The following is a 27,739-nucleotide window of genomic DNA, read 5'->3' as shown; positions in this document are numbered from 1 at the left end:
AGGGTTCACTACTTCTTTCGAAAAGGTAGAGAGGGGAAACTGCAGACTAATGAACTTTATCCTAATACCACATTAGTGAAACAGGCAAAGAACTGCTTTGGTGAGCTTTCACTTTCGCCACTTCAAGCTTCTGTCACTTTTTTTCATTCATCCTTCATGTTCTGTTCTCCTCCTGCCTTTGCTTCCCTGGGCATTCTTGTCTTCAGTGCCTGTCAGTGCTGGCATGTGTGGGGAGCTGGGCTCATTCAGTGATCCCTCTGAAGCCAAGAGGTGGTTTTGTTTTGGTTTTTTGTTGCCGTTTGTGTGGTTCACTTTCAGCCAGATCCCTTCAGTGTTGATCCTTGGCAGGACCACGTGTTGGGTAAGGCTGAGACTTTCCTTTCATTGTTGGTCTAGCTTTAAATTAGCTTGAATCATTAGGCTGCTGTCCTTGAGAAACTACATCTCAGAGTAATGATCCTGAAGGCTTTGACTCGGTTATAAAAAGAAAGCTACAGCAGCTTTACAATATTCCCTTTTGTTCCAGCTGTCTACCTCTTCTCCTTGGAGATTACCACTCCTGCAGCAGCGTTGCCAAAAGGGCTGTGTGCCTGCATCTCATCTTGCTGTGTATCACAGTCCTGCAGATTCATGCACACCAAACTTCCCTGGATTTTCGGCTAGGGCACTGAATTGCGGGTGGGAGCAGCTGGGGCATGTGTGTGCTCCCTCCTGCCAGCTCTGCGTGAGGCAGGAACCTCCTGCAAAAGGAGAGGGAGGAGACCTGAGAGCAGTGGTGCTGTGAATTGCCTCAGTGAGATTTGTCTGAACTTGTCGGAGTTTCTTCTTATAGCTTCCAAACTGATTTATTTTCTGCATGGCAAAAGTCTCACAGCTGTCTGCTGCGTTAACTATCCAGAAAAGTGAACAAATGATGAAATGAAAACTGACACAATTATTTCAATTAGTCAAGACTAGAGAAGGCTTTGGAGCATTTCAGAGAAACCTCCCAGAGCTGGGTAGAGGGGCACTAGGGCTGTAAATGAAAATAATCTGTTGATAAATGCACAGTATTTTTAGTGAAAAGAGCAATTGCAGTGCTCATGCAAACTGCTGAGTGAATTAACTGTGGGATTGCTGGAAAAAGGCCAAGATATTGCTGCAAGGAACTTTGTAGCATCGTAGCATTATTTATCTGAAAAGCAGACAGAATATTAGAGTATATATGGAATGAAATAAAAAGTCTTATTTATTGCCTTAAAGCCAACAGTAAGTGGAATACATCCTCAATAAAAGTGTACCTCATTATACAAAATCAGGTGAAGCAGAGCAGAAATACAGATGGTCCTGTAGTTGCAGTATAAATGATTAAGCTCATAAAATGATTTCCATATGAACCAATCTTCAAAAAGTAGGGACAAATTGAGCAATCTTTTACTCATTTTGGTAGTTGCTTCTTATATGAGTGCTCCAGTTGATTTAAATCTAACTACTTAGCAGCGTTCACAAGTTCCCATTTGTCAAAGCCTTGTGGTTATTTAAGATATTATCATCTGTCATCATCCTTTCACCTCCCTCATTTTCCTCTCCCCTCTCACTCTTGCTGTCACAGCTTATGCTGGTGTTTCATGTGGATTTGAGCTGATCCTCTGCTCCTTCCTCTCTGCAGACTTGGAGAGGATGGGCACCCCTGGCAGAGGGGCAGGGGGAGGGCTGGCAGAGATCATGTTAAAGCGTCAGGGAGCTAAAAGTTCTATTTAGCTGTGGTGCATCTGTGAGATTTTGATGGCTCTAGGACTTGAAAGGGTTTAACTTACTTCAGATTTTGACAATAATTCTTGAAATTCCTGTTGGGCAAAGACTATTTGACAGGATTTTAAAAAATTGTTTTAAAGAGCAATCAGCCTTCAGCAGAAATCTCTTAGAACTAATAGGAAGTTCATAACTTGACTGAACAGGAAACTGAAATATATGATGGTGTAAAGTTCATGGCAGGATTTTTGAACAATTTGTAATGATTTGAAATTATTTGGAGGGACAGATCCCCAGTGTGAGCTCAGAAATCTTGGGAGCTTTTGGGGTGGTGGTACTGGTGTTTGTTTTGGAAACCAAGCTAAAACATCAAATTGTTGCACAGTAATTATTTCCTGAGCTGTGCAGTTCTTGTTTTACATTTTTTGCTTCTGTATAACCAGCAAGATCAAGAGTATTAGTTATTCTTTACAAGATCTCCTCCAGTTGTTACTGTGTATTGTAATTGCATAAAAAGAACAAAAGAGCATAAAATTGATGTATTTTTTTCCAGATTATTTTCCTGTAAGTATTAAAAGTGCTGAGCATCTGAATCACATTGTATACATCATGTACTCTAAGGAGTATTCTCTAATGTCATATAACCCATGCTTTGTCTGCAAGGGCAAATGCAAAGTTCGCTTCAGTGTTGCTGGTGGGTGATGCTGATGGGCATCTGCACTGGTTGGCCCTGATGCCCAGTGAGATTTGGTAGGCACACAGAGGATCCTCATGCCAGGCCTGTCTCAGATATTGGCTCATGGTTTGTAAGTTGGAGAAAGGGGTCGAGCACCACATAAAATTGCTATTCCTTTATTTTATAAAAATCTCTTTCAAGTATGAAATGTGTGTCTTGCATGCATGTCCTCTTTCATAACTACTGGAGTCAAGAACATAAAATTGATGGGAATTGATGGCTGAAGATGCATGCTTATAAGGCATTGGCTTCCTTTAAAAAGGTAAAAATTGACTGTTAATATGCTTTAAATTTTTCTTCAGTGTCACTGAGAGAAGTTATTTTGGTTGAAAAGCTGTTGTCTACTCCTGCATTTCTTATCAGTGGATACTTTCTCTGAAGATAGAATCTGAGTCTTGTAGCATCAGTGTATAAAATCAGAATGATTAATAGCTCAATTACTTAACATTAATTTTAGCACTTCTTGCCTTCAAGCAAATGCACACAGCCTGTGTCACGTGCTGCTCAGTATGTAAATAAATCGGTTGTTTCAGGAGCACTTCTCTGCCTCTAGAAAGTGTGATGGGAGTATTTGCTCTGTGTGTTATACATAGGTTGAATTTATAAAAACACTCCATTGCAGCTTTAGGTTTTAGGAAGAATCACATTTCATTTGTTCTATGTTATTTACAGCAGGAATTCTTCTATTTTCTCTTCTTTAGTGAGTGTTGAAATGCAAATCTAGAGAGCTCTGAATTTCTTACACTCAGAACCATCTGGGCTTCCTCCTATACGTGAAATACAGTTAAAATCTGAACCAAACACTTCAAAAGGAAGAAGGCTTTTTTCTTCAGAGAAGTCATATGCTTTAAGCTAATCTGGTGATGCCTGGGGGACCTTTGAAATGTTTGTAATTGCCAGGACTTATGTATTGAGTGAGAAACTTGGGTTCACACGTTGTGTTTTGAGAAAGTGAAATGTGTATCACTGGGGCTTGTAATAGACTGGGCCAGTGCTTGGACTAAATAGTACAGACCATAGGGTCTCCTGACCAGCAAAACTTAAGATCCATGGTGTCAAATTCTAAGGAATTTTGGTGGTAGATAATGAAGACTGTACTGATCCAGGAGTTTGATTTTACTTTCTGTGCTAGGTCATGGGTGGGTTGAACAGTTCTGCTCCTGCTGGCGAGTTGCAGTTTGCTCTGGCTGTGACATTCTTTTCAAGATTGAAATTGGAGTATTTTTGAAAACCACCAGTATTCCTTAAAAATACCTATTTCAAAGGCAACACCAGTATTCCAATGTAACGTGGAATGATCCGAATGGTTTTTACTGGAATTTACTGACTTTTAGAGCAGGGCAGTCAACTTTAAAATGTAGAGAGCAATATTCCAGAAATCTGATCAAGGAACTGTATTTCAGGTTGAGAATAATATCCATTTCTGTACTTGGAAAACTTCTGCAAGTGTTTTATGATGTGGTTGGAGTTCCTAAGTAGAACTGCCAGGACTGATGCATCACTACATTGGAAATGCAAAAAAATTTGCATCTTGAAACTGTGGGAAGTTTTTCCTTCATGTGGGTTGGGAGAGGGCAAGAGACCAGACCCAAAGTCCTGTCTCTGTCACTTTTTTATCAGTTAGATTGTAGTATCTGATTTATCCTTCCCTCACAAGCCTCCTCACTTGCTTTAAGGAGCCCTTTTTGTTTATCAGATTGGAAGGAGTCCTGTCTGACCTCTGTGATCTGTCAGTCATCTATTAGGACACCTCTGAAACCTAAAGGTTATCTTTGATGGTTGAGCTAATGATGCAGCTTACAATGACACTAAGAGAAATCATGCAATTGCAAGCTTCTATAAAGCTCCCCTAAATAAGTATTTCTGTCTTAATCATTTCAATAATTTTAGTTTTATTGTGTGTGCCTGGGATAATAGTTTAGTTCATAGCTTTGCCTATATTATTATCTTTATAGTCCCTTCCCATTTGCCACTGTGATATAAAAATTGATTTCTTGAACCTGTTGATATATTCTATTAAGTATTTTTGATGAGCCACATTGATAAATGCATTTTAAAAACGGTGTGTTTTTATTATGAGGTTGGTTTATTTTTGTTAACCAGACATAAAATTTAATTATCCCTTAGTCTTATTTTATTGGTACATAAGCTTGTGGCACTGAGAAGAGTAAGACACAACTAGAAAGCATGACACCGGAGAGGTAGGAAAGGGGTGCAGCAGTGTTCACTTCGAAAGTTTTCTTTCAACCCAGTATTAGACTGGAAAAAAAATGGGTATTTGTATGAGCATATTGTCATGCTGAAAAGGCCAAAGCTTTCACTCTGCTTCAGGGTAATGAGTTGTAAGGGTTCCTCACAAGTGCCCATCCATGGGTAGTTCTTTAATAGATATTTAATGCTGTACTGCTGAGTTCAGCTGTCCGGGAGAGAGCTGGAGATGGCAGTGACCACTTTTACAGTTTTGAGGGTTTCTTTTTCAGCTTGAGTGAGTAGTAAGTTGAGTAAGGTGGCAAAAAAAAAGAAAAATCAATTTGATAAACCTTAAAGGAAGTATGTTCAGTGCCTAACAGTCGTATTTCTCTGTAAGTTTTGATAGAGGATTTTATTCCCCCAGACATCTCTTTGGATAAGTATTTTGTATCTTAAAATCAGGTTTGGGGAGGCCATTGTCATGAGCAGGTAGGCTGGTAAGACTTTGTAAGCTTCACTTCTGCAGGCCATTCTCTGCAGTTTTAGTGACAAAAAGGACTGAGCTTACCCTGGGATTTTAAGAGCACATATTTCTAATAGAACTTGGCAGTTCAAGGGCTAGAGAAGCATTTTAATCTTTTGTGCCCACCCAGTCTCTATACAAATGTAAATATGTCTGTCTTTAACAATTTGCCAAGAAATGTGGTTTTAATTTGTTAGCAGCAATCCCACTCCCTGCAGCTCTTTCAGAGTCGAGTCGCAAGTCTGGCGGTGCTTTGACGTTTTTCTCTGTCATGGTGTCATTGTTTATATGATGTCTGCTTCTGCTGTCCTCCCTTTTATGCCTGGAATATTTTTCTTTAATTATTTCACTGCCTAAAAGGAATTTGGGATTACTAGACAGGATGAGAGCAGATTAGCTTTTTTTCTTTCTTTAACAAGTCCTGAAGTTCCCATAGGAAATAAATAGTATTCCCAAAACAGACAGTGTGTTTTATTTTTTTTTAATTAACTAAAATTATTAAGTCTAATAAAGAAAATAAAGGAAGTATCACCAATAATGGCTGTGTGTCTTAGTAGTATATGGAGTGCCCATTGTTGTTATTTATGACTCTCTTTGCTTCTATTGTGGACTTATTCCAGCCTTAGGGAGTTTACATCACTCCTAATAGCAAAAGGCTCTCTGGTTCCCACAGAGTCTTTCAAAGACTGACTCATATGCCTTATGTTAATTGTTCAGCTCTCAAAATACAGCACTTACAGGGTGTGGTTCCGAGGGGAAAATCTACTGTACTTAGAGGGCATGTTCAGAAGTGTTTCACATATAAATCATTTTGATTTTTACTTTTTTTGATGCCTTAACCCTTTCTGTCACGGCTTTGTGTGATAAGTTATTTGAAAGCAAAACAAGGGGTTGATGACAGCGCAGTGAGGGAATGTGTTAGCCCTGCAACTTGGGGCCATTAACTCCAGCCTGACTCAACTCACAAGTGCCATGACTTCGTCATCCTTGCCTCTCTGCAGGGTTTGCTCCTCACACCGTGGCAGGACCATCCCAGTCCTGCAGGGTGCGGAATCGGATGCAAGTTAGAACTGGGGTTTATTGCTTATCTGCAGTAGGGCATATGTGTGGACAGGACTTATCCCCAGTCTTCCCCTGGATTTTGTACTAAGGGCTACTTTCCACGCATTGCAACAAGAGTTGCCTTAGTGGGCTGCTGATCCTGTCCTGGTCGGTGTGTTGGGGACTGAAGAAGATTAACAGAATTAACCTTACCCGGTTCCACCCAGCAGGAACTCAGATGGGCTCTCTGGCCAAGTATGAGTGCTCTCCAGCTGCTTTGATGCAGGATGATTGTGCAAGATCCTTCAGCCTCCAAATTGTGTGACTGTTACTGGAAATCAAAACAGTTTCTACAGACTTTACAGTCTCTGCCTTCTCTTAAAATTAGCAGAATGCTCAAGTATCTTAATAGTATTCCTGTCTTTAATAGCTTACAAAGTATGATAATATATTTAGTCAAATTAGGGGAATCTACCTCCAACAAGAACAGAAGCAGCAATTAATCCCTGAGATTAAACTAGTTAAGCTTGATTTCTGAGGTTGGGATCACATTGCATGTATGCTCCATGTGTTTCTGCCTGCTGTAAGCACACTCGTTGCACCATGAGTGGACAGAGCTTCATGCATCGCTCAGTGCGCACACTTGTGTAACTTGTTTCTGAAAGGAAGGCTCAGAACAGCTGTAGTTTTTTAAGTGCCAAAATGGCTTTGCTTCTTTGCCTGACTATGCTCCTTCTGCTTGCAAAACAGGAAGCTGTTTTCACTGGCTATTTCTTCTGGAAAGAGCATGGAGGTCCCCCCACCCTCTCCTTTAAAACAGAAATAAAAATGGACAGGGCTTAATCTCCCCTAAGTGACAGGTTCCCGAGGGGTGTTCCAGGCAGGGGTCATGTACAGGCTTTGGCCTTGTGCCTCTGCTGGCTTTCTCTGTGTCCCTCAGTTCTTCCATATCACCTGGTTCCAGTGCCCTTGCTTCACCAAGGAATGGGCTAAAGCAGCACTTTCTGTGTTTGGGGAGCCCTTGTCAGAGGCTGCATCGTGGAGGCTGAGGGAGAAAAGTGCTGTCAAAGACAAAGAGATGCACAAAGCCTCTTCTCTTCTTCACCACTTCTTTTTCCTCTCCTCCATAGCCTCGGAGATAATACTTTTTTGGAGTGTGTAGTAGTTAATAGTGAAATCAGCAAATGGCCCTTCTCTGATTGAGATTGTTTCCTTGTGAAAGGAAGTGCTCACAGCTTGATGAAAAAGAGCATTTTCCTTCCCTCCCGCTCGCCCCAACCTCGTATTATATAAAAGGATGGTGCTGCTGTTAGCTGAGACCAGAAAGAATTCCCCTGTTGTCCTGTAGTAGCCAACCACTACAAGCTGCAAGCGTTTAAATGTTAGAATTAAAAGTTTTAACCCTTGCCTTGTTCAATGAGCAAATAATGCTGTGTATGTTTTTTTGTAAGTATGGAAAATTATGGGAATTCCTCTGAGAATAAGTGTATAGACCACTGCGCCAGTCAGTCTCTTTAGAAAAAAAACTGACAAGCATGCTCCTGTCTGCAAGAGAGATTCCTGGCATTTGTCACAGTTTGAGCCACAAAGATGTCAAATATTTGCCAACAGTTTCCTCAGATGGTTTGGAAAGCTACATCCTTTACATTGCAGTCTTGTTTGTTTGCGGTGTATTTTAGCATACAAAATATGTTGGTTGGGAGTCAAGGGGAGGGAACTGACTAGACTCCCAAATATTAAAAGATTAAAAATAATTGTTTCTCTTAGACTGCTCAGATCAAAATAATAAAGAACAGCTGTAAATCTTAGTATTAGAAATGAAGCTTTCTGTTGAATAATCGTAGCTTGATGTGTCATGTTTTAAACCTGTATTTTTTTCTGGAGCAGAAAGAAGAACTTTCCAGTGGGACGTCTGAGTATTTTACTGAATCTGCTGAGAACAAGAAGCTTGAGATTAGACTGAGTGAACAAATAAAGCAAGACATCCTGAAAAAAATGTATGCCACTGTTCTTTCTAAGCTTTTGAATTTATAAGTGGTAAAATTTGGTTTGGTAGAATCTAGCTTATGTAATAAAATTTTAAATAATATAAACTACTTTACAAAAGATTGTTTTGAATTACTGAAAGATTACTGCTGTGGTGTGGATAAGCACATAAAATGATTGTTGTTGTTTTTTACAGCATAGAGAAAGCTATTACAACCCACACAGATATCACACATAGCACTAGGCAGAGTCAAAACAGGCTGTTTTTCCTTGAATTAAGCTCTCAGCCAAAATAAATATGTGATGCTTGAATTGGGTGAAAAACACTTCACAAATACTTTTTTTTGTTAATTTTGAGCATCTGGATCATTGATCACAATTAAAGAATTGTGATGGAATGGATGGGGAGGGTGAGCTGATCAGCTGAACATGTTACTGCTCCTTGTGGTACCAGGACACCATCCGGTCTTGCGTGAGCTCCCAGCAGCTCCAAATCACCTGTGAAATCCGGGATTTGTTGTGAGCCCTGGCAACTTTTCTTTTTACCCATGTTGTCTCATCTGTGTTGTCTTTAGAAGTTAGATTAGCTTTGGAGCTGTGCCAGCTCTACCTGTTTTGGGTAAGCCCTCTTTGAGAAGAGTTAGATACACTGACCTGGGAGTTACTCGGCAGCAGCTGGGCAGCAGAAAGTGGTTTCGGCTTGGGGCCATCTCTAGTAACATGTTTGGACTTAAAATGCAGCTTCAGTACTTGGGCATAACGTTCATCTTATGGGCTGTGTGAAATCCAGATCCATAGGTACCACACTGCTGAGGAGTGTTTATGTACTCACACTCCATCAGCTCCCTTGTGATCCCATTTTCCTGTATAATTCCTTTTAGAATATCATCTACTTGCATTACCTAAGTCCTTGCCAGATGAATGGGCTTGATACTAGATGAGTGGTGGTTAACTTTAAAGTAATGCTTTGAAATGTCCTGGGAAAAATTCCAGAGGAACATTCTAAAATAGAGATTAGGAACTCTCACACAGAGGCGCACTTGCTGCCTCTCCCCACCTGCCCCCTCTGTCCTGTAGATATGCATTATGCATGTGGATATATGGGAATGGTTTGCAATCATTTAGGCACTTAGGAAATGCTATTTTATCTAGCCGGTTCAGAAAGGAATTCAATATACTTCTGCTCTGTTGACCTTTAACATCTGTAATGAATCCAGTTCTGCCTCTTGGAAAAGAGTGTGAACTCACTCCTTCATGGCTTAGTCATTAATAAATAGGGTTCTCCCCTAGTGCAGTGGAAAATCAGATGGATAACGCTTGATACTATCCACACTAGACAAACATTGCTGCTTGTCAAGATGATATGCAGGGATTTTTTCCATGTTCAGAAAGAGGGTGGCCCAAGTGGTGTTTCAGAGTTGGAAAAACGGTAGGTGGAGGCAGTAAAGGTTCTTTTTTCTTTAAAAAACAAAATTCCTTTTTATTGCAGTGTGAAGAGGACAAAACCAAGGAGAAGTAGTGCAAGCAAACCTCAAATCAGCAAGGACTCCAAGAAAGTGTATCTTGGCTTGGGGGACTCGCAGACAGAGAACAGAAAGAACGACTGTCAGACTTCCCTCAGTGCTTGGTCTGATGTCAAACGTAGGAGTCCAGGCCTGCTGAAAGACTGCACAAACACAGCTGAGAGCACCTTGGAGCTTCCTGCGTTAGAGCAGAGAAATTGTGTTAATCAGAGACAGCCAGATGATGTTCGCAGCCAGCAAAAACCTCACTCTCTGGAGTGGTTGGAGACGAGTCTTCTACTCGAGAACCCTCCTTGCAGCTCTGAGTCAGCGCTGCCGGCTCCAAAACAAAGTCAGAGAGTGACCAAAACACAGGCTCAGCTAAAGACCTGTGGTTCAGAGGAAGAGTTGGAGTATTTCACAAAAGTGTCCTCCGAAGGGACTCCTTTAACTTCTATCAATACAGAAATTAGTAAATGTGATGATAATTGTTTGGGTCCGTTCCTGGAGGAGAAGACACCCCTTAATTCCAGGCTGTTTTCAAAGCAAGACATGACAAAGACTGTGGCTGACAAGAAATCATTGAGAAAAAACCCCTCCTGGTCTCTGTCGGCGATCAGCAGTGGAGTGCAGGCAAGCCAAAATGAGCCAAGCACAGCCACTGAAGAGTTGCCTGCAGTGCCAGCATCGTGTCTAGAACTGCACCCTGTGTCTTCAGAGGAGCTTTCCCAAAAAAGAAAAAAAGAAGTGGAAAATGGTCTCAGGAAGTTAAAACTGCGAAGGCTTAAAAAGTCACAATCTGAAATATTACCTTGATGGCACGGGTGGTCAGCCAAGTTTCTGCATAAGCAAATAGTAGGTAGCGATTCAAAATGATGGAAAATAATATAAATACAAAATCAAAATTAGAGAACGTTAAGAAAATTTTGTTAACTAAGGATCTTAGTCATTTGGAACTTTAGTAATGATAATCCTTTTAAGTCTTTAGGAATTAGACATTATTATTGCACAAATCAGCATCATATTTATAGAAAGAAATACCTCTTATAAAATAATATTTACTAAGCAAAATTTTAGATTTATGCATATTCACTGCTATTAAAAAGTCCTATCAGCTGGTGACAGCAAAAGGTAAAACCCCTTGTGTGATCCGTTAGCAGCTGCAGTTATTTGGTATCTTGCTTGTTTCTGAATATGTAGTTTATTTTAGTAAAAATTAACCCTTTCTCTATATGAGAAAGTTTGTGGTTACTTACTTGATCTTTACAACAATAAAGCAAATTGAGGTTATTTAAAATAAATCTTGAACCGGGATTAATAGCTGATGATTTGAGGCCCACTTTTTCAGAGAAGTTTCAAAATAACTATAGTTTCTGCTTGTGTAGTTTTGATATGAACATTTCTTTCTAGCCCATGTTGTGGATACAAGTCATCATGCATTTCATTTTGGGGAAAAATGAAGATTGTTTTTATATATTTAGATTTATATATTTCCACCTGGATGTGCAGACATTGCTCTTGGGTGAAGTTCATATAGAAACGTGTACACATCTTTATGCATACATGTTTCAAAATCAGGCCTTGCTTGTGTGCAAGGGCAACACACTGGTGTTCATGTGTTAGTGATACCCAAGTTAATTCTTATTTTAAGATAATTTTTAATTTCATAGTGCTTGTTCATACTGCTTTTTAAATTTAAATGATAATGAGCTAAAGAAACATACCTTTTTTATTTAATGCTTATCTTTTTTAGATGTGTAAAATAAATTTATAAGCCATTTTCTTTCATCATTCTTAAGATCAGTGTGACCACAGACACTGAGTCAGCAGTGCCCTGGCAGCCAGGAGGGCCAGCCATGTCCTTGAGATGCACCAGGCACAGCATTGCCAGCCAGGCACAGGAGGGGATTGTTCTGCTCTGCTCTGACCTGGGGCAGCCCCTCCTCAGGTGCTGGGGACAGTTTTGGGCACTGCAATATAAAAAAGATATAAAGGTGTTAGAGAACATCCAGAGGGGAGTCCATGAGGATGGTGAAGGGCTTTGAGGGGAAGCTGTACGAGGAGCGGCTGAGGGCACTGGGTCTATCCAGCCTGGAAAAGAGGAGACTGAGGGGAGACCTCATTGCAGCTACAACTTCCTTGTGAGTGGAACAGGAGGGGCAGGCACCGATCTCTTCTCCCTGGGGGCCAGTGACAGGACTGTGGGAATGGCCTGAAGTTGTGGCAGGGAGGGTTTAGGTTGGGTATCAGGAATAGGTTTTTCACCCAGAGGGTGCTTGGGCACTGGAACAGGCTCCTCAGGGAAGTGGTCACTACACCCAAGCCTGGCAGAGCTCAAGAAGCATTTGAACAATGTTCCCACGTGCAGGGTGGGATTGTTGGGGTGTCCTGTGCAGAGCCAGGAGCTGGACTTTGATGATCCTTGTGAGTCCCTTCCAACTCAGCATGTTCTGTGGTCTATGATTTTATGTGAAGTAATTTAGAAAAATCTCAGTGACATTTACCTATGACTGTGGATATCCTCATTGAGGTTAAGGAGATGATTCACATCCAGGAGCATTAGAGTTGGTGGTGTAACCCAGGTCCTGATGAGAGTTTGCAGCTCTGCAGCTGACACCAAGACACTGCTGATTGTACAGCTTCCTCCTGCTGGAAATAATTTCTGCTCTTGCTGCAAATGAAAAAGATTCTGCATGTGTCTGGAAGACATGTTCTCTTTTTTCTTTCTGCTATTTGGGTGATGTTTCTCAGTGCTTTGCAGTCAGGTTGCTAATCCTTACCCAGCTCCAGGTTCTGCTAAAAGGTCTTTCCCAGTACCAGCAAAACCAAGGCTGCAAAGAACCTGGTTTGGAGGAAGAAGAGCCTGAGGTATGTTCACTGTTGTCTTTTTTATGTGCTGGAGATACTGGGCCAGGAAGGGAGTGAAAAACCCCTTTTTGATGGACTTGAAAGAGATACAGGGATATTTAATTGAGTATTTATCAGAAAAATGAGAGTAGTTGGAATAATTTGATAATTTATATTAAAGTCTTAACATAGATAACTCAAGTGTCAGAAACCAGAAGGCAACCACATACGGTTTTTATCATCCCATACTGTTATTCTATATACATATATATGTATATTTTAACCTTATAATTACATTTTAGTTTTAATCTTAACTGAATAACATACCTGCCTGCACCCTTTCAAATTAATGTCATACATTTATAGGGGGCTTGGGTAGATTAAACCATTGTTTGTGTAGCTAAGAACACTTGATTTTTCCTTTAGGATGTTGTGTTAGGTTACTTAAAATGCTGTTTTCATCTCCTCTCTGATGCCTGGGAACATCTCACTTTCAAAGCAGTGATCCTGCAACAGTGAGAGATGTAGGGTGATTGAGGGTGTTAGAGCCTGGAGAGTCAGAACAAAGGCCGGTGGACTTTCTCACAAGTTCACAGTGGCATCATTCCTTCTGTCCTTGATAAGTTCTAGGCTCTTTGGAGCTGTGTATTTTTGAGCTTCATTACTATGAAAAGTTGTGTCCTGGATCCTCTCAGAAATGCAACTATTCAGGGAAAAAGCTTTGAATTCATGGTCATTTCTGGATTTTAGATGGTGTTGCAGCTCAAAATGGCTTTCTTTTGTCTGTGCGGCAGGACTTCTATACCAGCTTCCCTTTTGCAAACCTGGTGGTGCTTTGGGGTTGCTGGGACACCCAGGCTGTGTCCGTGTCTCTCTCCTCTCTCTACTTCTAGCCCAGGGTCACCTCACACTTAGCATTTTTCTTTATCACCCATCCACCTGCACCCAGAGGGCTGGCAGAGGTGTGGTCTGACATGCTCTTGAACCACAAACCTGATTTCCTAAGTCAGGTTTAGGGGGAAAAAACGAACTGGAAACTGAGCTGGAGTAAAATTAGCAGTTTGCAAGTCTTGGCTTTCTATTACCAAATTGCTTCTGCACAGCATTAGCATACCTTTCTGTAAAAGTAATGAATATTTAAGCCTCTGTTCTCTTCTGAAACAGCCACTGGAGCACAGAAACAATGCCTTTGGTTCGTTTTTTTATCCTAAACCAGCCAGCTTTGATGGGTTATTATTTTTAATGAATCATCTGGTTCATTTGGTCTGTGCTGCTTGCTGATAATGAACAGTCCTTTCCTAGTGAAACACTTTCTGCTGCATGCAGATGATCATTGCCATTATTCTTTACATCAAAGCAGTTAAAAATATTTGTTAGTGGACTTTTATGGTTAAACATATATCAAAAGCTAGGCCAGCCTTTTACATAATCATTTATAAAGAGGAAGCAGCTCATGTGAATTCTCCCTTGCCCAGCGTTTGTCGGTAGGAAAGTTTTAAGTATCATACCCAAGATCTTGTGGGTACTAAGCTTTGTGCTGGTTCTGGTGTTACCTGCCAGGTAGGCACCCAAACTTCCTTTCCTACAGAAAGTTTTGCGCAAGTAAGGTGTTAAGTAGCTTCCAAAGACATTATTTGGTCAGTGTGAACTTCCTTCCCTCTCACTGCTCAGCATGTGGATTGCATTGGCTGTTTTAATTGGCATTTTGTATCATCATCTCATTGGCTTTGACTGGAAAATGGTTTCTTTCTAAAGAAAAAAAATGGAGGAAATATTTTTGTGTTTGCAATTGGAATAAGAAAGATGTGAAATATAGGCTCTCCCAGATTGCATGCTATGAATAGTTATCTCCTTGGCTTTATCAGTACCCAGGGAAAGGTTTTGTTCTCTATTTAAACAGCTGCAGCAAACAGAGGCAATAGCACTGAGCCTCTTTGCCAGCAGTGGGAAGTGCAGGTTGGCCTCAGAAATTAGCTTTAATAAAAGGCACTCCTCACTTCTTTGCGTTGTGCTTTTTCTCCTTTAATAAACATTAACTCACTTCCAGTAACCCAAGTGAAGGAGAAGATGTGGGCTGAGGGGAACGGCCACGCACAGAGCCTTTCATCAGAGGGATATCAAAAGCGCTCAGCAGCTGAACCTCAGGGAGCTGGAAGTGCTTATTCTGACAGCTGGGGCAGCACTGAGGGAAGCAGTGCGTCCAAGGTAAAGCAAGCTGGTTAAGGAACAGCAAATTCTTTCATCAACTCACACAACTCCTTCTGTCCACATGTTTTCCCCAGATAATTAAAATTGAACCTGGTAGTGTGTGACCTTGTCCTTTCCACAGTGGCAATAAGGTGACATTTTCAGGTGGGGACTTTTTGTTTATTTGGTGTTGTCTTATGCTGAGAAATCCTAAAAGTTGTGGAAATGATGGAGTGTCGCAAGGCATTTCAGATGTAACCTGGAAATTGTCCAGGAAATTAGCCACAACTGTCCTACCTTCTTTACTATCCACTTAAATTAGTCCAGAGCTGGGACTCTGTTCCTGTGAGAGCTGACAGTGCACCTTTTGTGAATGAGATTTTAAGTGATTTGCTCCCATTCTGTCCAAGTTAAATCCTTTAGTACAGTAGTAGGAATTGGTACTCTAGCTCCATAACTGCCTTGCTTGCTGGCATAGTAATTATCTTTTTTATTTATGCATCAGATCTTTAAAGAAAAGTGTCTCAAGCTCTAATTCTAGAGCTGGGCATGCCCCTTTTTAATATTAATATGATCTCATAGTGCTAGAATGAAAGGAATAGAGATTTATTTCTCCACCCTGTAGAGAAACTGGTTGAAACAATTTGCACATCACAGAAGGCGCTCGCTGGCAGATCTGGGCTGGGACTCCGGTCTGACGCCGTCTGATCCCGCATGGCTCTGCTGCTGCCCCAGTGCCAGGGAGACAGCTGCTGAACCATACAGAGCCTGCACCCCTCTCCTCCTCCTCTGCCCCAGAAACTGGAGTTAATCCTTGCACAGCTATTTTACTGCGTTTTCCCTCTCTGGGAGCAATCACTGACCTTTGCAAGCAAACTCAGTGGCACTGGCAAACAGTTACCACGATGGCCACTGCTGTCAATGCTGAAAAAAAGAGGAAGCCAAAAACTTCTTAAATATACTCAAATATTCTTACTTCCGTTTGAAGGGGAGGGGGAGGTTACGCAATCACTTCCATCTTCTGGGGAGGAAAAGGCTGAATTTGGTACTTCCCTTGTCAGAACTTCTCGTCTTTGCAGGAACTCCTAAAAACCATGAAGGCTCTGCCTTGTGACTCCACAGATGGCAGGCCAGCACCCTGAACCTGGGATAGCTGGGAGGCAGGGCTGGATTCCAGCCCGAGGGCTGGAAGATAAGGAGAAGAATCAGGCAGTCTTCAAGGAGCAGCAGGGAGCATAACCTTGTACATTTTAGCTTGGCAGGGAGCTGATTAATAACATTCACTCGTGCTGTGCAGGTGTCAGCTGGTGTGAGAACAGGAGGTGTGTCTGTGCAGGGGAAAATGGTTTCACCAGGACATGACTGGAGATGCAGTCGCACGTTTGGGCCCCAACCCGGTTCATGTTCCTGGCCTGAGGGGCTTCAGGTCTCAGTGCTCACCAGCTGCCCTTGGCTCCTGTCAGCAATGGCGAGGGAGCCATTCCCAAGGCTGGCATTCCCAGTGACATGAATATGATGGTGTGAAGGTTGATGTAACCTGCACCATCAGCACCTTTCCCAGGTACCTCTACGTAAGATGGGCCTTTTCCATGCGGAGGTGCAGAGCTTTGATGTGGCCGTGTTCAGCTCAGGCTGAACCAAACCCAGATTTGGCAGGTTCAATTACCTGTAGGTAGAGCAAAGCTCAGAGTGCTAAGGGGAGCTATTTTATTTTATTTTATTTTATTTTGTTTTGTTTTGTTTTGTTTTGTTTTATTTTATCTTTAAAGCTCCTGTGCTTAACTGGCAGCTCAGGAAGCACACATTTTTTATTTCTTAGATGAAGAAGGATCCAAAGAACAGACACATAGTAGCAGCAGGAAACTTCTCCTGACTAAACAGAATGTATCTGCCCTGAGTAGTAAAGTGTGAACTGGCAAAGTATGATTTCCACAAAAATAAATGTGCCTTGGTATCTTAAGGGGGAAGCCCTAAACTTCACGTTTCTATTTATTTTCATGGCAATGAAAACCACTTCATAGACCAGCCCCCATCCTGGTGGTGGATCTGGGCTTTGGGGGACTGTTCTTGTGTTACAGTGTACCATTGAGATAGGAGGATTAATTAAAAATACCATTATGAAAATTGCGCAGAATTTTCTGACTGCCCCCTGTACAAATTGCATTATTCTAATTTTCTAACACCATGAGGTAGCAACAAAAGGAGGAAAATCCATGGGGAAATGGGGAAAAGCAGGGGTGTGTGGAGCAGCTCTGCAGTAACAAAACCTCTGTATGGAGCACAGGAAAGGCTGGAAATAAATAAATGAACTCTGGGCTCAGGGCTTTGACACATTTTGAAGCTTGAGGAACCCAGGTTTTGCTTTCACTGAGTCTTCAGATACCTAAACAGCTTTGTCACTAAATTTACATTGTTAAATGATTAAGTCTGTAAATAGAAATGGCCTCAGTAGGTTTTGGAGAAGCCTGACAAATACATGTTCCCAGAAACAGCAAATGCCCTATTTTCATTTAATTACTTTTTGCTTAAGAGAAGGCAGACTCTTAAAAATTCCTAAAAGTTCAAGTATGTTTGAGCTCTTTGGAAGAGGTAGTTGGTTTCTGTATCACTGAATTTGAGACCCATGTTAACAGTAGACAGCAGGAAGATGGTTAATTCAACATGGGAAAGCAGTCAGGGAATAGCCTGGCTTTGCCCTTTGGAGGCAGGTGGAAGATTCTATTATCTTTAAGTGGCTTTTTTGGACAGGACGTGTTTGCTTTATTGCAGATTTAGAAGTCAGGGAACAAAGGGAAATAAATACTCATGGGATTTGTTTGATGAGGAATTACTGAAGTGGTCAGCTGAAGCTAATCTTGTTGACTTCCCCTTCAGGAGGCAGTAAACTAAACAGGCTCCGGTACTTGCCCTGTGTGGCGTGCGAGTGTGAAGAGTAAAAGCAGCAGCCAGCCAAAGTAGAGTAGCCACGATGGAAACCTTCTAAAGCGAGTTTAAAATGAAAAAATTAACACTAACAAGATTTCATCAATTTTTTTGACAGCTGTAAAAAAAGTACAGAAGAAAGTATTTCTCACTCCCAGGTTTTGTTGGCATTCAGTGTATTGTCTTAGTTTGAAAGACAGGTGTCTGCTAAGGAAAGCAGGAGCCTCCCTTGGAATGGAAAATGTAACCCCCTTCCTTCCAAATTATTATAATTTTGAAATTAAGGGGCTTTCAGGCAAAGATATGAGGAATAGCAATAACAGTTCTTTACTAGTACATATATGTATAACAAGGCAAACAAACAACAACACCGGCAGCAGCAGCAGCAAACAGAGCAGCAGCCCAGCACCAGCCTCTCTCGGCTGCAGGTGGTTTCCCCTTCGGTGCAGTTCCGCTCACAGCCGGCAGGGGCGCTGGGGGCTCCCGGCCGGGCAGGGCGGCTGCGATGGTTCCCCGCGCCTGCAGGGGGCGCTGTGGCGCGAGCTCGGGGAGCACACAGTGATGGCAGACTAGATGGAGCCGGGAAGGGATGGAAGAAAGGCTTCACAAACCCCCAGGGGCAGCTGATCCCGGTGCCCCAGCAGGACCCTTGGGAGCAGCAAACTGGAAGGGCAGGAATGAGCAGAAAATCCTGGGTGGTAGAAGGGATGTATCAAACTCCACAGCTGTAGCGGGAATCTGGGGATGTCTTGGCAGGCCGGGAGTGAGGAGCTACAGTGTAGCAAAGACTCAGAGCAGTGGCAAAGGAATGGTGGGGGTGGGGCAGCTGTGGCCCAGATCCCAGCAGGTTAGGGAAAAGCAGGCTCGGGATCCTGGGGTTTTTCCCCTGAGGCACCCAAACAGACAGTGAAAAGTCCCTCTTTTAGTGAGGTAGTGTTAAATAAGGTCCCAATGAAATGGCCACTCCAGGGAGCAAGCTCCATTCATGGTAGAAGAAAGGCAGCAGAAGGCAGAACCCTGCAGTGGTGATGAATTCTCCCCACAGTGACCACAGCTTCTCTCCCCTCCGAACGCTGAGAGAACAAGTGGAGCTAGGGCCTCCACCCAACTCCTTTTCCCCAGTCCAAATCTCGTGGCATCTCTGCCCTCCATGAGGAACCCCAGGTAAAAGAGAGTAGCCATCTGGACCCGTCCCCGAGCTGTGGCCAGATCTTTTGTCTCTCTTAAGTATGCAGTTATTGTCTCCTAGCACCACGTATGGGGGAAAATTCCTTAAGAGGAAAAAACCAAAAGGAGAATTCCTAAAACCCCAACATTATTCATATCGCAGCAATCTGTATATAAAATATCTGTTTATTTACTACAAACAAATACAGATGGGAAGGCCTAACCTTGCAGCAGGCTGGGTTAACTATTTTTCAATGAACTTGTTACACATTTAATTGTTCCTTCAGCTTTGCAGTAGCCCTTTACCAGAACAACTTTGCAGCTTCATCAGAACATGGTAAAACCAGAGCAGCCCCTGAGCCAGCAACCCCCTGCACACAGGTGGGAGGGGCAGCATTAGTTCAGCATTCGAAGCCATTGTGTTGAATACTTTCAGAGTTTATTTTCTGCTTTACAAAGCGCTTTTTTGCCCACTAGAAATCAGCATCATCTATGGATCCCTTCCCATCCAGGTCAGCACTTTGGATCTTGCCTAGCTACTTAGATTTGGTTCCTATCTGGGGGCAGCTCATTGGCCCGTGCAGGGTAAACTCATTGCACAAGTGCAGCCACACCATCCTCTCTCAGGAGAACACCGAGGGACATTGGCCAAGAGGCAGTGAGAACAAGGGACATGCTGTTTTCCAACCTCCTCAACGCCATTCGGAGCCAGAGGGGAACATGTAATCATCTAACAAAAAAACTGACTCCACCAAAGGCAGGGGCAGGTCCTGGAAACCTCCAGCAGCACCTGCCCCTGCTTTTGCACAACTGACTGGCCGGGAGCGCCTCCAAGCTCAATAATCTCCACGCTCTTTTATGTTTTCATACAAAAAATTTAATAAATATTACTTTTCAAGATTTATTGCCAGGAACAACACATCAAAGATGCATTTTCATATAACACTAATATCACAATACAAGGTATCTTCATGATCTCAATGGTTAACCACCGAGATGACTATGTTTATAAGCCTTTTGATCTTAAACATCGTAATAGCACTTTGATTTCCTCACTTGTTAAGGCGGGCAGTGTAATCTATGGCAAACCTACACAGTGATCTTACTGGACATTCTACTGTTCAAGTATTCAACAACTAGCTTATTAGAATACTCCCTAAATGCAGTAGATTACAAAAAAAGTCAAATCTACAAGTGGTTCAGTATTACATATTCATGGTGAGAAGAAAATAATTAGAATTTACAAAATAAGATTGCTGTGTTTCCAACTTCACACGCTAATTTGATATTTTGAATTACATGCAACCACTCACATTTCATCTACATAAAGTAATAGCTCAGTTTTGTTCCCTTAAACTGCTTCTTAGCAGATTATCTGCCTTTCACTCGGTTTTCAAGTCTAAAGCAGCAAAAAAAATTTTCTAGTCTAATTCTCTAAACTGCCTCAGTCAGTACTTACAAATAGTCTTAAAGTGATACTATGGAAGGTGTTTCAAACGTTTGACATTGTACAAAAACCAGCATCAAGGCATGAAAGCCCATCCTATTAAAAATAAACTATTTTAGAACACCTTAGTTTTGGCATATAGGCAACATGTAACAAGAAAATAAATTCAAAATAGAGAAGCCACGAGCTTACAATGCTATCAAAAACCTTCAACTCTAAACACATACATATAAATAAAAAGGAATGATATTTTAAGGCTTATGATTATTAAGTTAATAAATCAAATATACACAGTGATTAATAAAAAAAGAATTATTTACATATCTATACAAACTTCTATTTTTGACACATTTTCCTCTTTAAATTCTTCATTTACCAGCAACTGCTGACAAGTTCCCCCCACCCACCCCCAACAAAAATACAATAAAAAAATAAATAATAAACTTATTTTTGATAGTTGCTGTGGTTCCGAGCTGCAAAGGCACTTTCAAATACAGAACTAGTTGTACGTCACCATAAAACCAATATACAAAAAACTCAAATTCAATAAATATAAATAAAATGTATTATTCTAAAGAAACTGTATAAATCGGAACATCTGGCAGAAAAAAAATGAACACTAAGGAAGAGTAATAAGGCTATGTAATACCTTATGGAACGTCTCCATGATGGATCAGCTGCAGCTGAATTTACAGGAGGGCACTTTTGACTAGTTTTGCATAGATGTGAAATGCAGCACTTGGTATTCCAGCCAACCACAGCAACTATCATTGCCAGTGTAAGCCAGCTTGTCCAAACTTAAATTAACACAGGGATTCTAAGTAAATAATAGCCTTAGACTCAAATATTACACAACAGTTTAAGAACTACAAGCTCTTGAGTGCCTTTATAATGATACTCAAAGGCCCTGCATGGCAGCACCCCACCGTCTGCTATACGATGTACTCCATCCGATTTAGGCTTTGTGCACTTTCCAAGTCTCTGTTGTCCTGTTTATTTGTCCAGTTTGGGTGTTTTGTAGGGGTGCTGTTGGGGGGCTTTTCATCTCTGTCTACCAAAGTGTAGGCTGGCTGCTTGGCAAATCGGGCCTTCTGCTGGTGCTTGTCCATGTCGTCCTCCTCCACCTCGGAGTTGTGTGTCCTTATTTTGGCGATTTTAGAGTTTTTGTTTTCATAGTCTTTAATGGGGACAGTATTTGCTCCGTGTTTCTCAATGGGGTTTTTGATCTGATTCAGCTGCTCCCTTACGTTGTTGGTGGTGTTGTCGTCAGAGGCTGTGTGGGTGTGGCTGCTCTGCTTTCGGCGCTTTTGGATGCACCAGTAAAACACAGTGACCAGGCAACAGATCCAGGCTACTGTTAGGACTGAGCTCAGCAAGGGCACAAGGAAATCTGGAAGAGAGAGGAGAGAGTTAGTCCTGCTGCAAACCACAGGGGACACTTCAGGATGTCTACAGAGAAAACAAACCTCAGTTTTTACACTTTGTTTCTTCACTTATTTCTCCATGAGGAGCACGGAAGGGTAGCAGCCCTTTTGCCAGGTCAGGCCACAGGTTTAGAGAACTTTTGGAAAGTTTTTTTAGGGTTTTTAGAAATAAAAAGACCTTGGTGCAAAGCCTCCCCATTGTTCCTGAGGAACAGGGCCAAGAAGCAGAGATTCCAAACTTGCTACAAGTCTCCGAAGAGAGGAAAGCCCCTGCCCCTTGGAAGGGGTGTTCCAGTCAGGGCAAGGTACAGGAGTCTGGGGCCAAGGAGCAGCTCACCTGTTTTGTTCTTGGTCGGCCGCCGCTGCACCCTGACTTCGGCAACGGCAGCGATGAGGGTGTTGTTCCCATCGCGCTTACTGACGAGGTCGATGATCTTATCCGTGATGTCTTTAATCGGGTTTTCATCTTCCCCAGTATCTTCTGCAGACTGCAGGAGAAGGCACGCAATTAACACCAAGCACCACATCAGATGCACGGGGGAACCTGCTATTTATAAACCTTCACCGGCAGTGAAGGCTCTTGCTACTTTTAATAGATGACAAAACAGAAACAAAGCAAAAAGGCCTGCTATGGGCAGAAACTAAGAACTCAGAATTTTTGTCCTCATCCTTAAAAAGACCAAAACCTCCAAAAAAGCAAGAATGTAACAGAGGAATGTTTTACTCCCCCTATTACAGCTGCCCCCAGATGGCAGCTTTCAGGTACGCACGCACATGTAACCAGAATTCCTTTCCTTTTCTTAAAGGGAATCAGGATGGAAACTAAACCACAAGAAGTGCTGACAAGCCAGGAATTAAGATTTTGATGAAATCCACATGTTGCACACATATCCAAGCAATTAACTACTAAGACATATTTAAAAATATTCCAGGAATACTTACAATAGCAACATGGATTTCATTATTTGCCAAGTGGGAAGGTTCACAGGTAATATAGATGGAATATTCAACAGAAACATTCTTCAGAATATTCAGATTCCTCAATTCACTGCAAACATGTTCTGTGGTAAGGCCCTGGAGGATACAAAAAAGATGTTGGCTTTGTAAAATACATATGCACACGAACACACAGATATAAGATTTGTTTGGGATCTTTTTTTTCTTGCCCTGAAGTAAGAGTTCTCAAGGGAAAAGGAGGTGGAATTTCCTCCAACCTAGCTTTTGTTCTTCTCTAGTCACAAAAGGATTTAGGCTGCAAGGCTGTATTAATCCTCCTCTGCTTTTTGTTTTCTTTGATAATAAGGCAGTGTCAGCTTTTACTGCACTTTTCCCTACGTGGAACATCATTCTATGCTCTGGGAAGTGAGTCTATGTGTGCCACAGCCCAGTGAGCTGCTGCTACTTACTGGGGCCATCATCTCTTTGTTAAAGGTGAAGGTGATGTTGGCACAGTTGTCCTGGTAGTAGGAATCCGAGTTGCATTTGGTCCTCACAGGCTGCTGGTTGGGGGGCCAGCATTCCCCCACGGCAGCACACGGGTGGGTGAAGCAGTGGTCATCCCGCACAGGGACACAGGTGTGGCCAGCGAGGCACTCGCTGGGGCCTTTGCCATGCAGGACACAAGGCCGAGGGCCACACCAAACCTAGGAGAGAATAAATACTGGTAAGAACCCACTGGTTAGAGGACAGAAAATGGTGTAACCCACAGCACAGCACAGCTGTACCTTAGAACAGGTGACTTTTCCATTCAGACACTGACAGGTATTGCAGTCGTCATCCCACTTAGTCCCATCTGGCATTACCCGAACACTGGTAATGCAAGGCCTTCCTGTAACTGAAGAGAGATTGAACAGAATTATAAGCTTAAAATAGGAAAAAAACCCTTTTCTAAGTTCATCTAAACTTCCCACTAAGTTTGCTTCTTCAATAAAGACACTTGCTTTAAAAAACAACAGATAATACACCCCAAAACCAATCCCATACAACCACAAACCCATCAACATGCAATTATACAGCTCTTGCTGCAAGTGCTAGGAGCAGCTCTGGCATCTGGAATACCTTCTTGGCATCCTGGACCACTGCGACCCGGGGGGCAAATGCAACGGTACCCGTTAATTTCATCTACACAGGTGGCTCCAAAGGCACAGGGCGAGGACTGGCATTCGTTGATATCTATGATGGGAAGGAGAGGAAATAGAATAGTTACTCCATAGTATCCTTTTGTTTTGTCAGGAAAAAGGCAAACATAGGATAGAATTGCCTACTGGAGCTTTATGTTCATCTTCTAGTGTCTCCTGGGACAAAGATTCCTGCTTGCAGCACCAGTATAACCTCAGAAAAGTCCTTTGACGTTTCTGCTGTGTGGCACTAACAAAGATCAAAACCTGACCCCTGTGGCTACTTGAGCTTTCCAGGGCAAGGACACATTCCTTCCTACACAGACACACTTCCTCTCCTCTGATGTGTTCCAGTTTTGTCCCCCACTAGATTCTTCAACTGATGTCAATGTTAAACCCTTCCCAGCTCTATTGCTGCTGCGAGACTTCTATGCCATGGCTGTTATTAAAAAAAGTGTCCTCCTACCTGTAATTATTACTAAATTACAGGGAAGCGCATACATCACCTCAGGGCTTGGAGGTGGCTTATTAACTGACAAGGTTTTTGGCTGGCACACTTTCATCTCAAGCAGAAGCCTGGGCCACACAAACACATGGAAGACAGTCCCAAAGAGTACTTTGCCCACTCAGCTGAACCAAGAGGTTTCAGCTCCAGCTGAATGACTTTAAATTTCTTTCATTTGCAGTGTGATTCCTGCCCTCTCCAAATCTGCTACGGATCCAGGTAAGGATAGAGATGACACAAGACATCTATCACTCATCTGATCTACCACTTAACTCAATTAAGATGATTGTCTTCCAACAAGATCCAAGCAAGACAAGAACTGAGGCAGAGAGCCATCGAACACTTACTGATCCTGCAGTCGGGCCCGGCGAAGCCTGGAGCACACTCACAGCGGTACCAGTTCTCTCCATCCACACAAGTGCCACTGTTGTAACTGCAGAGAAAAGGCATTATGACAGACATTAAAAACTGCTACCGATAAAAGGAACCCAGAATTCTAAAACAACAACAAAAAAAATCAAAGGATAAACATAGCAAACTTACCAAGGATGAGGACTGCAGTCGTTTGTGTCTGCAAAGCAAAGACAGACAGCATTAAACATGCAGACTTTGGCTAATACAGCTCTACTGGCAGTAAAGAATGATCAAACTTCCCTGAATGCCCAAGATACACTTAGCTCAACTTTTACAAAAATATGCTGAAATTCTCTACTAAATTGATTCCAGGCTTGTACCACAAAATTTGTTAACTACATTGTGGAACACATGTACACAGGAAGAGATCCTTGTAAAGAATCTAACGGGGGAAAAAAGTGGAAGCAGACAGAGCTGCTTGTAGAAAAAGAATGCAGGAGAAAACAAGACAACATCTGTCTCCACTTAGCTCATTTGCAACTTTCTCATGCCCAGGTCAAGGCTCTATCACATAAAGTCATTAAAAACAAAGATTCAGGTGATGCTAAAGCCTACATCAAACAAGCTTTCCCTTCTGGTTTCAATCTTGACTCCAAGGGCGACAGGATGAGCTCATGTTCTCATCATGCAACACTCTGGAAGAGTTCAAGCAGAGCTGACTTACTCTGGGTACATGTGGGTCCTTCCCAGCCCTCCTTGCAGACACAAGTGAAAGAGTCCCCGCTGACTACACAGGTACCACCGTTGTGACAGGGGTTTGGCAGGCAGCTGCTGTTCCTCGCTGTAACACAAACAACGTTTGCCGCTCAGTGGTTAGAAAGCCCTCAAGTCTGAGCCAAGAGGAACAGCTGAGGTCAGAGCTGCAGCGCTGCATCTGCTTCCTGGTGATTATGCAGGGTATTTACCTATGTTACAAGTAGCTCCTTCCCATCCCGCAGGACACATGCACTTGAAAGTGTCCCCCTCGTCATAGCACGTCCCCCCGTTGTTGCACGTCGCCTCATCACACTGGCTGTCACCTGTGGAAAACCCAAACTATCCTTAATACTGGTGCTCTCTTATGGCAACAAGTTCAAGCAGCCTATCAGAGCATGCCTGTTATGTTTTGGAAATGCTGAACTTACGGGAGTGGCAAGTTTTTCCTTTCCACCCATTTTTACATTCACAGAAGAAGTCGTTGACCAAGTCTCGGCAAGTTCCTCCGTTGTGGCAAGGGTTTTTACTGCAGTCATTAATATCTGGATATGTTAAGGAGAGAAAACAGGCTCAGTGGTGTTTACAGAATTGACAAACACAGTGCTTGAAAGGAGCATAACCCATCCCCAATTTTGGCCTGTGTTTCAATCGTGGATTAAATGCTTAAGTCAGTATTTTAAAGCTTTAGGCACTGTCGCAGAGATGAAGACTGTTTCACCACATTCCTCCAGTTTGTTTTCATTTTGTTTGTAATCTTGTTTCAGAAACAAGCAGTGAAAAGGCCTATTACATAAACTGCCCTGTTAGTCAGGGGAAGGGAGCAGAGTGCTCTTCTGCTCCCGAGACTGACAAAATACAAGTGTGACATGCAGACAGCCATTCCTAAAGTGGCATCTACTAATGCAAGGGGTTTCTTCCTGGAAGTTATCCAAAGGATAGAGCAGGAAACTGAACAGTGAGAGAGCCAGGTTCTAATTCCAGTCCAATTTTGTAATTGGGCTTTAGTTCCAATACAAAAGCTTGGGACTCGGTGGAAGTACCTGGTCCTCCATGGCCTTTGAAGCAGAGTTTGTTGACACTGGTCACTGTAATCTTAAAGACAGTGCCAGCCAGTGTTCTCCCAAGAGATCTTTCTGTGTGCTGAAGGATGAATAACTTACTCGTTTCACAATACGTTCCTTCCCATCCATCGCTACAAATACATTTGTAGGAGTTGATGCCATCAATGCAAGTGCCACCATTTTTACAGGGGTTGCTCTCACAGTCATTGATATCTGCAACAGTTGGGAAGAGAAAAGAGGATTAAAAAAAGAGGGGAAAAAAATCAAACTAAAAGTACAGCTACTAGGAGTCATCATCTTATTACAGACTGTTTGGTGCTACTTCCATTTCTAATACCCTTTGGAGAGGAATGGTTATAAGCAAGATGAAAAAAGGGTAAAAAACTGTGTAAGGTGATGAACCTGTCACTATTAAAACCAGAAAAAATATCAGGAGTCCTTAAGATCCACGTTAAAACCTACTATTAACTCCCTCAGACCTTGTATACATAAGGTTTTTAAAAACATACGATTCAAGGCCACAGGGTTCATTACTATGAACTTCCCCCAAGGCCTAGCAAATTCCACTCTGCCTCGCCCATGAGGGATATGAAAACTTACAGCAGTTCCAAGGTTCACTGAGTTTCAATGAAGAAACCTTAAAGGGGTTTGGGAGGGAAGGATGGAACCTTTTTCCCGTAAGAGTGGGGGACAGTAAAATATATTCTGTTTTTTGCTCTTACTCTCATGACAGTAGGTGCCAGTGAATCCTTTGTTGCATTCACAGGTGAATTTCCCACCCGCTTGGCTCTTGCACTTCCCGTGAGGACCACAGACATTGGAAGAGATGTAGCGAACCCCCTCGGGTGTGCTGTTGGAAGCCACTGCCACGGTGCAACTGTCAATTACTGCAGAAAAGCAGAGACCAGCATGAGAATTGCCCATGTGACCTGATTCCTTAAGAACAACATTTTCACTTCCAGCCATGGATGTTTAGAAGACACTCGTGCCATAGAATCATTTTGGTTGGAAAAGACCTTTAAGATCATCGAGTGAAACCATGAACATATGACTGGAAATATGTTTGCTGCTTTAAAATAACAGGACTCTGCCAACTGTGCATAAAATAACCACAGCATCTTATCTGATGATTGCTGGACCACATCCATGGCCTGGAATAAATGCATCAGGCTGTTTGCTACCTGTGCTTTCTGTCCACATTGACATAAAACTGTCTTTCAATAGCTGATACTTACAAATATCA

General features: G+C 42.3%; 2 protein-coding genes and 1 long non-coding RNA gene across 6 annotated transcripts in view; 2 read left to right on the top strand and 1 right to left on the bottom strand.

Moving 5' to 3' along the window:
• LOC125323155 (SLX4 interacting protein) overlaps positions 1–11,029 on the top strand; it is a 72,137-nt gene extending 61,108 nt beyond the window's left edge. For all 4 annotated transcript variants that reach the window (XM_048297835.1, XM_048297834.1, XM_048297836.1 and 1 more), the window contains 2 exons: positions 8,109–8,218; positions 9,697–11,029. In XM_048297835.1, coding sequence (XP_048153792.1) covers positions 8,109–8,218; positions 9,697–10,525 — 939 coding nt within the window. In that variant the 3' untranslated portion in view covers positions 10,526–11,029. The remainder of the gene's footprint in view (positions 1–8,108; positions 8,219–9,696) is intronic.
• A 1,074-nt stretch (positions 11,030–12,103) lies between these two features.
• LOC125323170 lies at positions 12,104–27,676 on the top strand. The gene is made up of 2 exons (XR_007202408.1): positions 12,104–12,577; positions 24,507–27,676. It is a non-coding gene; the product is annotated as an uncharacterized LOC125323170 (long non-coding RNA).
• JAG1 (jagged canonical Notch ligand 1) overlaps positions 18,999–27,739 on the bottom strand; it is a 35,890-nt gene continuing 27,149 nt past the window's right edge. Inside the window, exons 14-26 of the mRNA XM_048297885.1 lie at positions 27,219–27,383; positions 26,596–26,709; positions 25,864–25,977; positions 25,645–25,758; positions 25,404–25,520; positions 24,869–24,896; positions 24,673–24,758; positions 23,762–23,875; positions 23,428–23,537; positions 23,110–23,346; positions 22,646–22,777; positions 22,041–22,191; positions 18,999–21,669 (exon numbers count right to left, since the gene is read on the bottom strand). Coding sequence (XP_048153842.1) covers positions 21,212–21,669; positions 22,041–22,191; positions 22,646–22,777; positions 23,110–23,346; positions 23,428–23,537; positions 23,762–23,875; positions 24,673–24,758; positions 24,869–24,896; positions 25,404–25,520; positions 25,645–25,758; positions 25,864–25,977; positions 26,596–26,709; positions 27,219–27,383 — 1,940 coding nt within the window. The 3' untranslated portion in view covers positions 18,999–21,211. The remainder of the gene's footprint in view (positions 21,670–22,040; positions 22,192–22,645; positions 22,778–23,109; positions 23,347–23,427; positions 23,538–23,761; positions 23,876–24,672; positions 24,759–24,868; positions 24,897–25,403; positions 25,521–25,644; positions 25,759–25,863; positions 25,978–26,595; positions 26,710–27,218; positions 27,384–27,739) is intronic.

This window comes from Corvus hawaiiensis, chromosome 3 (genome assembly GCF_020740725.1).
Source record: "Corvus hawaiiensis isolate bCorHaw1 chromosome 3, bCorHaw1.pri.cur, whole genome shotgun sequence".
In the NCBI taxonomy this organism is placed as follows: domain Eukaryota; kingdom Metazoa; phylum Chordata; class Aves; order Passeriformes; family Corvidae; genus Corvus; species Corvus hawaiiensis.
This window is presented reverse-complemented; position numbering and strand designations above follow the sequence as displayed.